Source organism: Nerophis ophidion, linkage group LG09 (genome assembly GCF_033978795.1).
Source record: "Nerophis ophidion isolate RoL-2023_Sa linkage group LG09, RoL_Noph_v1.0, whole genome shotgun sequence".
Lineage (NCBI taxonomy): Eukaryota > Metazoa > Chordata > Actinopteri > Syngnathiformes > Syngnathidae > Nerophis > Nerophis ophidion.
In genome coordinates this window covers 70933169-70950348 of record NC_084619.1, presented here as the reverse complement: position 1 = coordinate 70950348, position 17180 = coordinate 70933169, and the positions used below count along the sequence as shown (strand labels likewise).

At 44.6% G+C, this 17180-nt stretch overlaps 1 protein-coding gene across 19 annotated transcripts in view; it reads right to left on the bottom strand.

The window, feature by feature from the left end:
- Window positions 1-17180, bottom strand: part of LOC133559700 (ankyrin-3-like) — a 289963-nt gene that overhangs the window by 96297 nt on the left and 176486 nt on the right. For 17 of the 19 annotated variants that reach the window (XR_009808252.1, XR_009808253.1, XR_009808254.1 and 14 more), the window contains 4 exons: window positions 14872-14883; window positions 6906-6993; window positions 6488-6538; window positions 3528-3637 (listed from right to left, as the gene is read on the bottom strand). Coding sequence is in view for 16 of the 19 variants with exons in the window: in XM_061911726.1 (XP_061767710.1) it covers window positions 3528-3637; window positions 6488-6538; window positions 6906-6993; window positions 14872-14883 (261 nt within the window). In the remaining 3 variants the exon portion in view is untranslated. The remainder of the gene's footprint in view (window positions 1-3527; window positions 3638-6487; window positions 6539-6905; window positions 6994-14871; window positions 14884-17180) is intronic. The other 2 variants (XM_061911711.1, XM_061911713.1) reach the window with 1 other exon arrangement.

Here is a 17180-nt window from a genome sequence, read left to right as displayed (position 1 = left end):
GACATCTCTACGCTGCTGATCCGCCTCCACTTGAGATGGTTTCCTGTGGACGGGACTCTCGCTGCAATCTTGGATCCGCTTGAACTGAACTCTCGCGGCTGTGTTGGAGCCACTATGGATTGAACTTTCACAGTATCATGTTAGACCCGCTCGACATCCATTGCTTTCGGTCCCCTAGAGGGGGGGGGGTTACCCACATCTGAGGTCCTCTCCAAGGTTTCTCATAGTCAGCATTGTCACTGGCGTCCCACTGGATGTGAATTCTCCCTGCCCACTGGGTGCGAGTTTTCCTTGCCCTTTTGTGGGTTCTTCCGAGGATGTTGTAGTCGTAATGATTTGTGCAGTCCTTTGAGACATTTGTGATTTGGGGCTATATAAATAAACATTGATTGATTGATTGAGATGTCAGGTTCCCTATCCTGACATAGTCCATAGTCCAAGGTTGGAGCGTTTGTGGACCAGTTTATGGGGGATCACAGTGTTGGAGTCCACAAAACACATCCTGTTTGGCTGCTCCAGGTGGGTCAGGGCTGTGTGAAGTGCAGTGGACACAGAGTCCTCCGTAGATCTGTTTGGGCGGTAGGCAAACTGGTGTTCATCGAGGTCTGCTGTCCTTGTGTGCTAAGACAATCCCCTCAAAGCACTTCATTACCAGCTGAGGGCGATCGGGCAATAGTCCTTTAGTGATGTAACAGCAGGTTTTTGGGGCACAGAAAGAATGGTTGTGGACTTGAGGCAGGTGGAGGACTGTGGCTTGCTGGCATGTATCGGTACAGAACAGTTGGTACAGAACAAAGGCATGCTGAGTTCCCACACGGCACACATTGAGTGAGGGAATGCAAGTGTCCATTGTGAATTAAACCCGCCATTCTCTGGAACTACTTCTTTACACGCACACAGACCGTGGTCATGCTTACAAGTCAAAACAATTTACAGATTTTTGAAATCATCATTCATTTTCTTATCATTAAACGTCTTCAAACTTCCAAATGTCTTTCTGCACTTCTGCATTGGAGTTCTTACGTGGGGTTTCAAGTCGTTCATATTTTGGGGAACTTTTGATATTTACCGTTTACTTTACACAAATGGAGCAGTCCACCAAGTCAGACTCCTTGTGTTCAATCAGGGCTGTCCAAACTTTTTGACTCAGGGCCGCATTGGGCTGACAAAATTTGGTTGAGGGCCGAAAGCCGACTGCAAGTGTGTGTGTGTGTGTGTGTGTGCGTGCCATATATAAATAATAAATGGGTTGTACTTGTATAGCGCTTTTCTACCTTCAAGGTACTCAAAGCGCTTTGACACTACTTCCACATTCACCCATTCACACACACATTCACACACTGATGGAGGGAGCTGCCATGCAAGGCGCCAACCAGGACCCATCAGGAGCAAGGGTGAAGTGTCTTGCTCAGGACACAACGGACGTGACGAGGTTGGTACTACGTGGGATTTGAACCAGGGACCCTCGGGTTGCGCACGGCCACTCTCCCACCGCGCCACGCCGTCCCTAATAACACATTCATTCTTTTTTTATTTTATTTTTGTCATGAAAAAGGGGAGGTTTTTGGGTTGGTGCACTAATTGTAAGTGTATCTTGTGTTTTTTTTATGTTGATTTAATAAAAAAAATAAAATAAAATAAAAAAATATATATATTTTTTTAAATTCTTCTGCGGCCCGGTACCAATCGAGCCGCGGCCCGGTGGTTGGGGACCATTGATTTAGCCAGTTTATGCTTGAAAACACTCAATTAAGGACCACAAAATTGTAGACTCCATCCATTTTCTACTGCTTATTTCCTGCGGGGTCGCGGGGGGGTGCTGGAGCCTATCTCAGCTACAATCGGGCGGAAGGCGGGGTACAGCCTGGACAAGTCGCCACCTCATCACAGGGCCAAAATGCTATAAAAAAAAAAAAATCCCCCAAATATCTGCTTTGTGGTTGGATCACACTCTTCTGAGGGCCGGGTGGACTTTACTTATGTTTTATTTGTACTTTGACTATACGGTAGTAAACTTTCATTCATAAACAGAAGTGATTTTTACACGACTAAATTACATTAGTGGCGCCCCCTATGGGTTGTGAAAGAGCAATGCATGCTAGCAGAGAGAGAGAGAGAGAGAGAGAGAGAGAGAGAGAGAGAGATACATAGGGAGAGAGCGATAGAGGTAGATAGAGAGAGATACATGGAGAGAGATATATATAGATCGAGAGAGAGATAGATAGAGAGATATAGAGATAGAGAGACAGAGAGAGAGTGATAGTAGATAGAGAGATAGGGAGATATAGTAATAGATAGAGAGAGATAGAGAGTAGAGAGATAGATACAGATAGATGGATAGAGATAGATAGAGAGAGAGAGATGCAGAGAGAGATAGAGACATAGAGAAAGAGGGAGATAAAGAGAGATACAGATACAGTAGATAGAGAGAGATAGATGGATAAAAAGATAGATGGAGAGATAGAGAGAGAGAGATGCATAGAGAGAGAGAGATAAATAGAGACATAGAGATAGAGGAAGATAAAGAGAGATACAGATACAGGAGATAGAGAGAGATAGATGGATAAAAAGATAGATGGAGGGATAGAGAGATAGAGAGAGAGATACATTGAGAGAGATAGATGGATAAAAAGATAGATGGAGAGATAGAGAGAGATAGAGAGATACATTGAGAGAGATAGATCGAGTGAGAGATAGATAAATAGAGATAGAGAGAGAGAGAGATATAGCGATAGAGAGGGAGAGAGAGAGAGACAGATACAGTATATAGAGAGAGATAGATAGATAGAGGGGTAGATAGAGAGGGATAAATAGAGATAGAGAAAGAGAGATAGAGGGAGATAAAGAGAGAGACAGATACAGTAGATAGAGAGAGATAGATGGATGGAGAGATAGAGAGGGGGAGAGAGATACATTGAGAGATAGATCGAGTGAAAAACAGATAAATAAATAGAGGGATAGCGAGAGAGAGAGATATATAGCGATAGAGAGGGATACAGATACAGTATATAGAGATAGATAGATAGATAGATAGATAGAGAGAGAGATTTTTGAGCGCCGTGTGTAATGTTCTATATTTTCAATTGGTGTTGTTTACTGCCGTCATATTGCAGTCTACCATGTATCTCTCATGTGTGACTGCCATCTACTGGTCCCACTTGTCTTTACACCATGTTAAGTTCAAGTTAAAGTAGCAATGACTGTCACACACACACACTAGGTGTGGTGAAATGTGTCCTCGGCATTTGACCCATTTGACCCAGCACCCTTGATCACCCTCTGGAAGGTGAGGGGAGCAGTGAGCAGCAGCAGTGGCCGCGCCCGGGAATAATTTTTGGTGATTTAACCCCCAATTCCATGACTTGATGCTGAGTGCCAAGCAGGGAGGTAATGGCTCCCATTTTTATAGCATATATATATATATATATATATATATATATATATATATATATATATATATATATATATAAAAATAGGAAGTTAGTGCATCAATGGTGTGAATGTAGACGTGTAGAACAGGCGCTTACCCGGAGTGGATAGGGCTGGATGCGATGTTGTGGCTGTGGTCCACCATGTCCGGAGTCCAGCTGTATCGCCGCATACAATCCGAGTTGTAGTCTCGGGTCACGGCCAAGTGCTGCAAACAGGAAGTGGCACGTCGACAAGAGTTGTGGCGTTCAAGAAGCCGCAGAACGAGAGGATTGATGTAGGGTAGCAACAATCCTGGAATATTCAAAGTCGGAAACTTTCCATGGGAATGAACAAGAATGTATGGGAATTAACGGGAATAAACATTGAATGCAACATGCTAGGTCTTGCAGCATGACTATTAGCTAAAACAACCTGATTTCATGCCAATTCAGTAGAGTTTCAACCCTGCACTGTGCATTCCTCCATCACATGCTGGGATAATTGCCAGCATGCTTACACACTACAGCAGGACTATTGAGGCCACACTAGTCTTTCAGCCCAGTCAGGTAAGTGTTGATGATATTACTGGGGTAAAATATATCATCTATGGCAGTGGTCCCCAAGAGAAATAAAAAAAATATAAAAGTTTTTTAATTTTTATATTAAATCAACATAAAAAAAACGATATATACATTATATAGCAATACAGTCTGCAGGGATACAGTCCGTAAGCACACATGATTGTATTTCTTTATGAAAAAAACAACCCGCCCCCCCGGTCCGTGGGACATATTTTCAAGTGTTGACCAGTCCGCAACTACATAAAGGTTGGGGAAGTGAATTGTGAAGTGAATTATATTTATATAGGGCTTTTTCTCTAGTGACTCAAAGCGCTTTACATAGTGAAACCCAATATCTAAGTTACATTCAAACCAGTGTGGGTGGCACTGGGAGCAGGTGGGTAAAGTGTCTTGCCCAAGGACACAACGGCAGTGACTAGGTTGGCAGAAGCGGGAATCGAACCTGCAACCCTCAAGTTGCTGGCACGGCCACTCTACCAACCGAGCTAAACCGCCCCGGGGACCACTGATCTATGGTATTTAAGTGTAATAGAAGTGTAATTTACAAGAGTAAATACTAATATTAAAATAAAAAAAAAAAAAAAAAAAAAAAAAAAATATATATATATATATATATATATATATATATATATATATATATTTCTTGAGGGTTCTTGAGGGTGCATGGGAGTTCGCCCAACCAGTCTACATGTGCTTTGTGGACTTGGAGAAGGCATTGGACCGTGTCCCTTGGGAAGTCCTTTGGGGAGTGCTCAGAGAGTATGGGGTATCGGACTGTCTTATTGTGGCGGTCCGCTCCCTGTATGATCAGTGCCAGAGCTTGGTCCGCATTGCCGGCAGTAAGTCGAACACATTTCCAGTGAGGGTTGGACTCCGCCAAGGCTGTCCTTTGTCACCCATTCTGTTCAGAATTTCTAGGTGCAGTCAAGGCGTTGAGGGGTTCCGGTTTGGTGACCGCAGGATTAGGTCTCTGCTTTTTGCAGACCATTCAGTCCTGATTGCTTCATCTGACCGGGATCTTCAGCTCTCACTGGATCGGTTCGCAGCCGAGTGTGAAGCGACCGGAATGAGAATCAGCACCTCCGAGTCCGAGTTCCATGGTTCTCGCCCGGAAAAGGGTGGAATGCCATCTCCGGGTTGGGGAGGAGACCCTGCCCCAAGTGGAGGAGTTCAAGTACCTAGGAGTCTTGTTCACGAGTGGGGGAAGAGTGGATCGTGAGATCGACAGGCGGATCGGTGCGGCGTCTTCAGTAATGCGGACGTTGTACCGATCCGTTGTGGTGCAGAAGGAGCTGAGCCGGAAGGCAAAGCTCTCAATTTACCAGTCGATCTACGTTCCCATCCTCACCTATGGTCATGAGCTTTGGGTCATGACCGAAAGGATAAGATCACGGGTACAAGCGGCCCAAATGAGTTTCCAGGTCTCTCCCTTAGAGATAGGGTGAGAAGCTCTGCCATCCGGGAGGAACTCAAAGTAAAGCCGCTGCTCCTTCACATGGAGAGGAGCCAGATGAGGGGGTTCGGGCATCTGGTCAGGATGCCACCCGAACGTCCAACCGGTAGGGGGCCACGGGGAAGACCCAGGACACGTTGGGAAGACTATGTCTCCCGGCTGGCCTGGGAACGCCTTGGGATCCCCCGGGAAGAGCCAGACGAAGTGGCTGGGGAGAGGGAAGTCTGGGTTTCCCTGCTTAGGCTGTTGCCCCCGCGACCCGACCTCGGATAAGCGGAAGAAGATGGATATATATATATATATATATTGTAATTCCCCATTAATTTCCATGGACAATGTCCAACTTTAAATAATCCAAAAATAAATAAATAAATAAGTATATATATATATATACATATATATATATATATATGTATATATTATAATATAGGCTTCACGGTGGCAGAGGGGTTAGTGCGTCTGCCTCACAATACGAAGGCCCTGCAGTCCTGGCTTCAAATCCAGGCTCGGGATCTTTCTGTGTGGAGTTTGCATGTTCTCCCCGTGAATGCGTGGGTTCCCTCCGGGTACCCCGGCTTCCTCCCACTTCCAAAGACATGCACCTGGGGATAGGTTGATTGGCAACACTAAATTGGCCCTAGTGTGTGAATGTTGTCTGTCTATCTGTGTTGGCCCTGCGATGAGCTGGCGACTTGTCCAGGGTGTACCCCGCCTTCCGCCCGATTGTAGCTGAGATAGGCGCCAGCGACCCCAAAAGGGAATAAGCGGTAAAAAATGGATGGATATAATAATATAATAATATATACATATATATATATATATATATAGTAATTCCTGTATATTCCATTAATTCCCATGGATGGTATTGAACTTTGAATAATCAAAAAAAGGTCAATAATTCCAAACTTCCGGTGGAAAATTTCCGGAAAGCTTCCGGAAATTTACCACCTCTTTGCAACCCTAGTTGGATGCCATGTGATAATTAACTCAACCAATGAGAAGTATTAGAATGACAACATGAAGACAGGTGACTACTTTATACCTTATTGAGCGGGTCCACCAGGTAGGAAATGTCTTTACAGACACTCTGAAGCTTCATGTTGGGGACAGAAAGTCAAAAGTTGCACATTAAAGACGAGCAATTGAAAGACAAAAGCTTAACGTTGAGTGCATGAAGTCATTTGCGATCTTGGGCGATGTTGTCATCGGACGACATTGTTGATGTAATAGAAGTTACAGTTTCTGCTTTAGCTCCTGACCACCATAACAGAGTGCAGAGATTTTCCATGAGAAAAGAAAAGTAGGAAGAGGGAGGGGAGATACTCCCCGGAGTCAAGGTGCTAGATTATACACAAGTTGAGCAAAAAGTAGCAGACTGGAAGACAAAGCGCCGTATAAATCTGTTATTTTTTTTCTAAGCTCCACGGTGCGAGGGAAGCAACTTGCTTGGTGTGTCCTACCGTGTCCTTGGTGGGCGCCAGGATCTCCTCGATCATCATGCTGTCGCGGGCGAAGGAGCTGCGGTTGAGCGTGTTGGACCTATCCGAACTGAAGGAGCGGAGGCTACATGTTACCGCGGCAACCACAAGCCACACACAACACAAGAAGCAAGGATATAAAAGTTACGACATGCAACCTCCAGGGAACGTCTGAGTGGGCGGACGCACTTTGTCCAGAGGAGAACTTTTACTAGAAGGTTGAGTTTAAGTAGACTGTGACTTCAGTTGAGTTTTGCAACAGATTCCTTAAAAATAGCAAAGTCATCCAGCGGTGCTTCAACTTGAGAGCGTTTTGAGATAAGAGCAGTCTCTCGGCTAATTGGATTGGAAACATTGGCAAGCCTCCCCGCCACTAGATGGCGTAGCTGATGTCACTGTCGACCCCTGCATAAATAGTTTCTGTGGTTGAGTACATTTGAATTGATTTGATTAAGTAAAATATTATTATGATTAAGTCTAGTATTTAATTACATTTAAATATCAGAATGTTTGGAATACAATTGTCATAATAATTGTATAGAAGTTATCACACAACTTGTTTTCACATAAGTGCAGGTCACTCTGCCAGAGGACAAAAACTGTCTTTGATCTTATCAAGACAAAAAGCCTACCGCTTGTAAACCTCCCACCATCAGATCCCTTCTTATTCAGCAGTGCCTGCATGTCCCACCATTAGAAGTCCTTCTAATTCAGCAGTGCCTGCATGTCCCACCATGTCTTCTTCTTATTCAGCAGCGCCTGCATGTCCCACCATCAGAAGTCCTTCTTATTCAGCAGTGCCTGCATGTCCCACCATCAGAAGTCCTTCTTATTCAGCAGTGCCTGCATGTCCCACCATGTCTTCTTCTTATTCAGCAGTGCCTGCATGTCCCACCATTAGAAGTCCTTCTTATTCAGCAGTGCCTGCATGTCCCACCATGTCTTCTTCTTATTCAGCAGCGCCTGCATGTCCCACCATCAGAAGTCCTTCTTATTCAGCAGTGCCTGCATGTCCCACCATCAGAAGTCCTTCTTATTCAGCAGTGCCTGCATGTCCCACCATGTCTTCTTCTTATTCAGCAGTGCCTGCATGTCCCACCATTAGAAGTCCTTCTTATTCAGCAGTGCCTGCATGTCCCACCATGTCTTCTTCTTATTCAGCAGTGCCTGCATGTCCCACCATTAGAAGTCCTTCTTATTCAGCAGTGCCTGCATGTCCCACCATGTCTTCTTCTTATTCAGTAGTGCCTGCATGTCCCACCATTAGAAGTCCTTCTAATTCAGCAGTGCCTGCATGTCCCACCATGTCTTCTTCTTATTCAGCAGCGCCTGCATGTCCCACCATCAGAAGCCCTTCTTATTCAGCAGCACCTGCATGTCCCACCATCAGAAGTCCTTCTTATTCAGCAGTGCCTGCATGTCCCACCATCAGATTCCTTCTAATTCAGCAGTGCCTGCATGTCCCACCATCAGATTCCTTCTAATTCAGCAGTGCCTGCATGTCCCACCATCAGAAGCCCTTCTTATTCAGCAGCACCTGCATGTCCCACCATCAGAAGTCCTTCTTATTCAGCAGTGCCTGCATGTCCCACCATCAGAAGTCCTTCTTATTCAGCAGTGCCTGCATGTCCCACCATGTCTTCTTCTTATTCAGCAGTGCCTGCATGTCCCACCATCAGATCCCTTCTTATTCAGCAGTGCCTGCATGTCCCACCATCAGATCCCTTCTTATTCAGCAGTGCCTGCATGTCCCACCATGTCTTCTTCTTATTCAGCAGTGCCTGCATGTCCCACCATTAGAAGTCCTTCTTATTCAGCAGTGCCTGCATGTCCCACCATGTCTTCTTCTTATTCAGCAGTGCCTGCATGTCCCACCATGTCTTCTTCTTATTCAGTAGTGCCTGCATGTCCCACCATCAGATTCCTTCTAATTCAGCAGTGCCTGCATGTCCCACCATCAGAAGTCCTTCTTATTCAGCAGTGCCTGCATGTCCCACCATGTCTTCTTCTTATTCAGCAGTGCCTGCATGTCCCACCATCAGATCCCTTCTTATTCAGCAGTGCCTGCATGTCCCACCATCAGAAGTCCTTCTTATTCAGCAGTGCCTGCATGTCCCACCATCAGATCCCTTCTTATTCAGCAGTGCCTGCATGTCCCACCATGTCTTCTTCTTATTCAGTAGTGCCTGCATGTCCCATCATCAGATTCCTTCTAATTCAGCAGTGCCTGAATGTTCCACCATGTCTCCTTCTTATTCAGCAGTGCCTGCATGTCCCACCATGTCTTCTTCTTATTCAGCAGCGCCTGCATGTCCCACCATGTCTTCTTCTTATTCAGCAGCGCCTGCATGTCCCACCATGTCTTCTTCTTATTCAGCAGTGCCTGCATGTCCCACCATGTCTTCTTCTTATTCAGCAGTGCCTGCATGTCCCACCATCAGATCCCTTCTTATTCAGCAGTGCCTGCATGTCCCACCATGTCTTCTTCTTATTCAGCAGTGCCTGCATGTCCCACCATGTCTTCTTCTTATTCAGCAGTGCCTGCATGTCCCACCATGTCTTCTTCTTATTCAGCAGTGCCTGCATGTCCCACCATGTCTTCTTCTTATTCAGCAGTGCCTGCATGTCCCATCATCAGATTCCTTCTAATTCAGCAGTGCCTGAATGTTCCACCATGTCTCCTTCTTATTCAGCAGTGCCTGCATGTCCCACCATGTCTTCTTCTTATTCAGCAGCGCCTGCATGTCCCACCATCAGAAGTCCTTCTTATTCAGCAGCGCCTGCATGTCCCACCATCAGAAGTCCTTCTTATTCAGCAGCGCCTGCATGTCCCACCATCAGAAGTCCTTCTTATTCAGCAGTGCCTGCATGTCCCACCATGGGAGTTACCAGGCAACTCTGAGACTCACTGACACAACTCCTCTCCCCTACCAGGACAACATCCTCTTTCCTTTTCTACTTCCCTGGCAATTGGTTACGCAATGTTTCAGTCTGTTCCTTTGGTGTCACATGACTTGCCAGCATCCCGTCACGCCTCCATCTCCTTCCTTTGCCTAAGTAAGTTGCTTTCATTGCCTTTCTCCCCTCTTCCATCCGTCTTCTTTCAATGCTGCCCTCCTTCGCAGTGTGCTGGTCTGCACATTACCCTGATTATCCTCCTGGTGATTTACAATCTAGTCTTCAGGACTCGTCTTTCGGCTTCCATGTGGAGGATTTAAGGGTCGGTTGTGTTTCCACCTCCGTGTGATTAAAGTCGGGGCATCTCCACTCATGTTGACAACATAATACTTCAGCTCGTCCTCCATTTACCAGCCGTGCAACTTTTGCTTACGGCTTGGCGCTCTTCCACAAGGTTTCTCTTATTGACTGAACTGTTCCTAGCATCACACCTTTCAGTGTACCAGTCTGAAAAAAGGGGGCATTTTAGGCAAATGGAATTGAAGCGTTTTTATTAGAGTATATCATCTAAAGCAGGGGTGCCCATTACGTCGATCGCGAGCTACCAGTCGACCGCGGGGGGTGTGTCAGTCCATCTCCAGTCAGGCTTTTAAAAAAAATGGACCTAAAAATGAGTGATCATCAATCTTCACCAAGACGTCACTTAAATGACATTCACGGTACCGGAGGGTCTTGTGAGATGACGCTGGCTGCTGCAAGATCATTATTATGAAAATATGACCAAGAGGAAGGCGAGAAACACTTTTTATTTCAACAGACTCTCGCGCCGTACCTTCCGTCAAAACTCTAAAGGCCGACTGCACGTTTCCTATCTTCACAATAAAAGCCCTGCTTCATGCTGCCTGCGCTAACAAAATAAGAGTCTCGGAAAGCTGGCGTGCACAAGTGATGTGCACGCCAGCTTTCTGAGGGATCGCTTGTGCACGCCAGTTTTCCGAGACTCTGTATTTAGTTAGCGCAGGCAGCATGAAGCAGGGCTTTTATTGTGAAGATAGGAAATGTGCAGTCGGCCTTTAGAGTTTTGACGGAAGGTACGGCGCGAGAGTCTGTTGAAATAAAAAGTGTTTCTCGCCTTCCTCTCGGTCATATTTTCATAATAATGATCTTGCAGCAGCCAGCGTCATCTCACAAGACCCTCGGGTGCCGTGAATGTCAATCAAGCAAGCTACGGAATTTGCCGCCAATGTTTTTCTTGTAAAGTGTATGGAAGCTGGATGAATTAGATGCCAAAAACCAACCACTTTCATGTGGTATTGTACAGAAAGGACAACTTTTTTTCTCCTCCATTTGAAAATGTGGGCGTTATCATCATTACTGTCTGATTCCAATCAATGCAAGTCATCAGAATCAGGTAATACACCAACTTATATTCTTGTCTTTGTGAAAGAAAGACATCTATATGTGTTACACATGCTTGTATTATCATTAAACACATTTAACTTGTTTACAAAAATGTCTCTTTCATAAATAAATAAATATAAATGATATATATAAATGAGGTAGATCCCCTCGAGTTGGTCAATTGAAAAGTAGCTCGCCTGCAGAAAAAGTGTGGGCACCCCTGCTCTAAAGGGGCTGTAGAAAGTAAACTTGCATATACTGCATATTTTAGTGTAGTCAGTGTACAGGTTTTATAGCAGTATAGATGTACTATCCACTAAAAAGGAGTCAACACAGCCATTCTTGTGAAACTACCGTGTTTCCTTGAATTGCCGCCGGGTATATAGTATGCGCCTGACTAGAATTACTGCCGGGTCAAAATTGTTTCGCAAAATAATTAGCGCATGCTTAGCATTACCGCCGGCTCAGGGTCAAAATCGTTTCGAAAATTTTATTTTTATTAGCGCATGTCTAGAACTTCCGCCGGGTCGCAGCTAATGTTTTAAAAGGCCCACGGCATATTATAAAAATACTATTAAAACAAACAAAAACATAACAAAAGTGAAATAAAAAAGCTTGAAGGTTAGATGTAATTTAGAAAAAGTTGCAACGTTGACTAATAAAACAAAGTTGTTGTTTTTTCTTTCAAACGGTCATTGCTCAAAACATAATATTGAATCAAAATCAATGTTATTATGAATTATTGACCTATCCAAGGTTCCCATTACTTCACATCAAATATTCCACGAAGAAAAATATTTTTGATGGAAGATTTGGCAAATTTGGTAAATAAATAACCCAAAAAAATGTATATTTTGTTGCTTTCTTACTGTACCGAAAATTAACCGAACCGTGACCTCTGAACCGAGGTACGTACCGAACCGAAATGTTTGTGTACCGTTACACCCCTAGTGGTAAGTAAAATGCCTTCAAGTCAAACGTGACTGAGGAGAAAATGTCAATCAATCAATCAATCAATGTTTATTTATATAGCCCCAAATCACAAATGTCTCAAAGGACTGCACAAATCATTACGACTACAACATCCTCGGAAGAACCCACAAAAGGGCAAGGAAAACTCACACCCAGTGGGCAGGGAGAATTCACATCCAGTGGGACGCCAGTGACAATGCTGACTATGAGAAACCTTGGAGAGGACCTCAGATGTGGGCAACCCCCCCCCTCTAGGGGACCGAAAGCAATGGATGTCGAGCGGGTCTAACATGATACTGTGAAAGTTCAATCCATAGTGGCTCCAACACAGCCGCGAGAGTTCAGTTCAAAGCGGATCCAAGACAGCAGCAAGAGTCCCGTCCACAGGAAACCATCTCAAGCGGAGGCGGATCAGCAGCGTAGAGATGTCCCCAACCGATACAGGCGGACGAGCGGTCCATCCTGGGTCTCGACTCTGGACAGCCAGTAAGGAAGCAAAATGTTGTTGTGTCCCACACTTTTGTGTGTGGTGTTGCTTCCTTATTGGTCATTATTCACAGCTGATTGCAATGTGGAGCAGCGGCAGCTCAACTGAATGTCATAATCACATCGGTCAGCTGGAACAAATCTTCATGCGGACTGGACACTGGCCGAGAGTGGAGTCGGCTGTCTTGGTTGCTTTGTTGGGTCTGCTCCTGGTCTCTGGCCATGCTCCCTCCACCCCAGCGGACGATGGCGTGGAACACCGCAGAGGCCACCACAGTGGATATGTTTCTTTTACTTTTTATTCATAGCTGTATGTAGGAGTGTCTGGTTGTATCCGCTGCTTTAATGTCTTTAATGTCCTTTGTGTTCTTTGATGTTTGATGTTTCCCTCTTACACACATGGAAGAGGGATGTGTTCTATGGCTATGAGTTGTTGTTTTTTTCCCTTGGCCTCAGTCTGCACCCCCTCTTCAGGGCCCAGGCTAAGACTGATTTTTTTATTTTATTTTAAACTTTTATATAAGTCTCACCTTGAAACTCATCTGTATACTCTAGCCTTTAAATAGACCTCCTTTTTAGACCAGTTGATCTGCCGCTTCTTTTCTTCCTCCTATGTCCCCCCCTCCCTTGTGGAGGGGGTCCGGTCCGATGACCATGGATGAAGTACTGGCTGTCCAGAGTCGAGACCCAAGATGGACCGCTCGTCGGGACCCAGGATGGACCGCTCGCCTGTATCGGTTGGGGACATCTCTACGCTGCTGATCCGCTTGAGATGGTTTCCTGTGGACGGGACTCTCGCTGCTGTCTTGGATCCGCTTGAACTGAACTCTCGCGGCTGTGTTGGAGCCACTATGGATTGAACTTTCACAGTATCATGTTAGACCCGCTCAACATCCATTGCTTTCGGTCCCCTAGAGGGGGGGGGGGGGGGGGGGGGGGGTTGCCCACATCTGAGGTCCTCTCCAAGGTTTCTCATAGTCAGCATTGTCACTGGCGTCCCACTGGATGTGAATTCTCCCTGCCCACTGGGTGTGAGTTTTCCTTGCCCTTTTGTGGGTTCTTCCGAGGATGTTGTAGTCGTAATGATTTGTGCAGTCCTTTGAGACATTTGTGATTTGGGGCTATATAAATAAACATTGATTGATTGATTGATATATACACCCCCCCCCCCTTGTTTACCTGTATCTCATCTTTTTTGTAAGGGGCGCTGGAAGCCGGCAGACCCGTCAGCGATCCTGTTCTGTCTCCCTGTAATGTTTGTCCGATCTTGAATGGGATTGTGCTGAAAATTTCAATTTTCCTGAAGGAACTCTCCTGACGGAATAAATAAAGTACTATCTAATGGCCCTCAAAGACCGACCTAACTAGGAACCGGTACCAAAAAATACCGGTACTCGGTATGCATCCAAATCGCGATTCTTATTAATCATGTTTCTAAATCAATTCGTAATTATCAAAAAATCTATTAAAAAAAAAAGAAACAAAAACATTTTTATTTTTTTTCTGTTTAAGAATCAGTCTTTAAAAATAGACTTTTAGGCCATTTCAGTTTAACCAGAAGGAGCTTTTCTAACCGGTTTTGAAGAAGTTTAATTATAATGATTATAGCAAATAATACCTTGCGAGGATCGGTTTGAATCGGGAATCAATTCCGAATCGAACTTGTTTAAAATTGTTAGGATATCAGGAATATTGAGTGCATGGGTAGTGGTAGCGTCACAGCTGGGGATGGGTACAGTACCAATTCCTGCTACTTGGGAATTGATACCAGTACTTAAAGGCGCCAATTTTTCAAATGTGTTAATAAATGTTAATAGTTTAAAAACAATGTTTTTTTTTTAACGGAGCACGAAAGCGTACTCTCTTGAAACACCCCTCTATGGTGTATCTTGGACAAAATAAGTTTGTCTGATCCCTGGAAGTTGCCACTTGAAAGCAAACCGCACGTCAACAGTTGACAGGAACAGCACACAGAACTCAAGGTGGACAAAAGCGGGCGGGGCCTCCATTGAGGTGAGAAAAGAAGGTGATGACACCAGGTGTCAGAAGAAGACACAAATCTAACACAAACACACACTGGGGGGACACAACCGAGGGGGAGGGACGCTCTCTGTGGGCGTTAATAGGATTTGGGGGGGGGGGGGGGGGGGGACGCCATTGAGAGCTACAAAAGGAACTACTCTGGTCTTACCTGATTCTAGGGCTAGAGAGAGAGAGAGAGAGAGACGGCATGCCGGACAAAAAAAGACAAAATAGGAAAGCATCAGAGAAAGTCTGGATTGGAGGTTGAGAAAGCCTTGGTGTGTGTTTAAGTGAATACAGATGAAAATAATCTTCAGTCAATAACATCGGAAACATCATCTGGATATGAAACTGCAAGCTTGTATTGAATACTCCGGTCTCCAGGAGACTCTTACTGTACTGCATGATCCCACTTTGCTGCACACAGTAGGGAGTACAGTAGATGTACAGTAAAAGCTTGCTTGTTCCAGTTTACTGGTTCCCATCCTGATCGTGTATATACACTTAGTTCCCATCCTGACTGTGGTCAAAACATTTGTTTGAGACTTGAGCTCTTGAAACTGAGCCCCTCTTCATTTTGTAGCCTACCATGTTTATCTTTTGTAAACGACTTGACTAAAATACTTGTGTGCTTATTGGAGAACATTTAGACGTGAACTGACTGAATGTTATCTGTCTATCCGTGTTGGCCCTGCGATGAGGTGGCCACTTGTCCAGGGTGTACACCGCCTTCCAGCCGAATGCAGCTGAGATAGGCTTTAATCGGTAATACGATAGACCTAGTGCTTGTCAGGGGTATCACCGTTTCCAAAGTTACGATACTCCCGTGTACTAAAGTATTGTCCGATCATTACCTTATAAAATTCGAGGTTCAGACGCATGTTCGTCAAACTAATAATAATAATAACTGCTATAGCAGCCGCAACATTAATACGGCCACAACGACAACTCTTGCTGACCTTGATTGATTGATTTAGCACCCCCCCCGCCACCCCAAAAGGGACAAGCGGTAGAAAAGGGATGGATGGCTGGCTGCCCTGCTTATTTGGGATCTTACAGATGCCAGACATTTGTCTTTCCATACTTGTTTGCTTTTTTCTGATAATGTGCTCCCCCTCTGGCCAACATATGTAATAACAAGTGTGTGTATGAAATTTAAATGCGTCCCCTTTGGCGAAAATTACTCCAAAAAATCTAATAAATATGTATATAGAGACATACTGTAATAACCAAGTAAAAAAAGAGAAAAAAACAAAACAAACTAAAAGCAGTGGTTTTCTCACAATGTGTCATTTTTTTTTCTTATAAAATGGGAAACAATTTCTCACATTCTTTCGGTTTCTGTAATTTGCAATATTTTCCCGTAAAATGGCGACATTTGCTAGAATTTTTTTTTTAATTTTATCACAAGATTGCCAATTTTTTTTGTCGTTCTTGTAAAATAAAGACTTTTTGGAGTAAAATGATGACTTTTCCCATAATTTTGCCAAGCAAAATTCTGATTATTTTCATAATGTTGCTAAAATGTTAAAAGTTTTCTTATAAAGTTGTGACATTTGTCGGGTAAAATTATGACTCTTTCATACAATTGCCAAAATTGTAAGAATTTCTCGTGAAATTGCGATTGTTATGGAGTAAAATTCCAACTTTTAACATATTATTGCGCAAATGTTCAGTTTTTCCTGTAAAATGCTGACTTGCATTGAGTAAAATGCATCCATCCATCCATTTTCTACTGCTTATTCCCTTTGGGGTCGCTGGTGCCTATCTCACCTACAATCGAGGTGGCGACTTGTCCAAGGTGTAGATGCCTTCCGCCCGATTGCATTGGGTAAAATGACGACTTTTAATATATAACTGCCAAAATTCAAACTTTTTCTTGTGAAATTGTGACGATTTCTCTTGTTTTAAGAACTTGGTTCGCTTGATCTTTCTCTACAGTCAGGGAACAAAATGTAACACATAGGACTTATTTTATTTGGATGGTTGCCAAACAGGAGACATTGAAAAGAAAAGAGGCTTTTCAAGTCCTGGATACTGAACACCCCGTTGCGAGTAGACGCGGCGTTACGAGTAGACGCGGCGTTACGAGTAGACGCGGCGTTGCGAGTAGACGCGGCATTACGAGTAGTCATGACGTTGCGAGTAAATGCGGCGTTACGAGTAGACATGATGTTGTGAGTAGACGCGGCGTTACGAGTAGACGCGGCGTTACGAGTAGACATGACGTTACGAGTAGACGCGGCGTTACGAGTAGACATGACGTTACGAGTAGACGCGGCGTTGCGAGTAGACGCGGCATTACGAGTAGTCATGACGTTACGAGTAGACGCGGCGTTGCGAGTAGACGCGGCATTACGAGTAGTCATGACGTTACGAGTAGACGCGGCGTTACGAGTAGACATGACGTTACAAGTAGACGCGGCATTACGAGTAGACGCGGCATTACGAGTAGACACGACGTTGCGAGTAGACGCG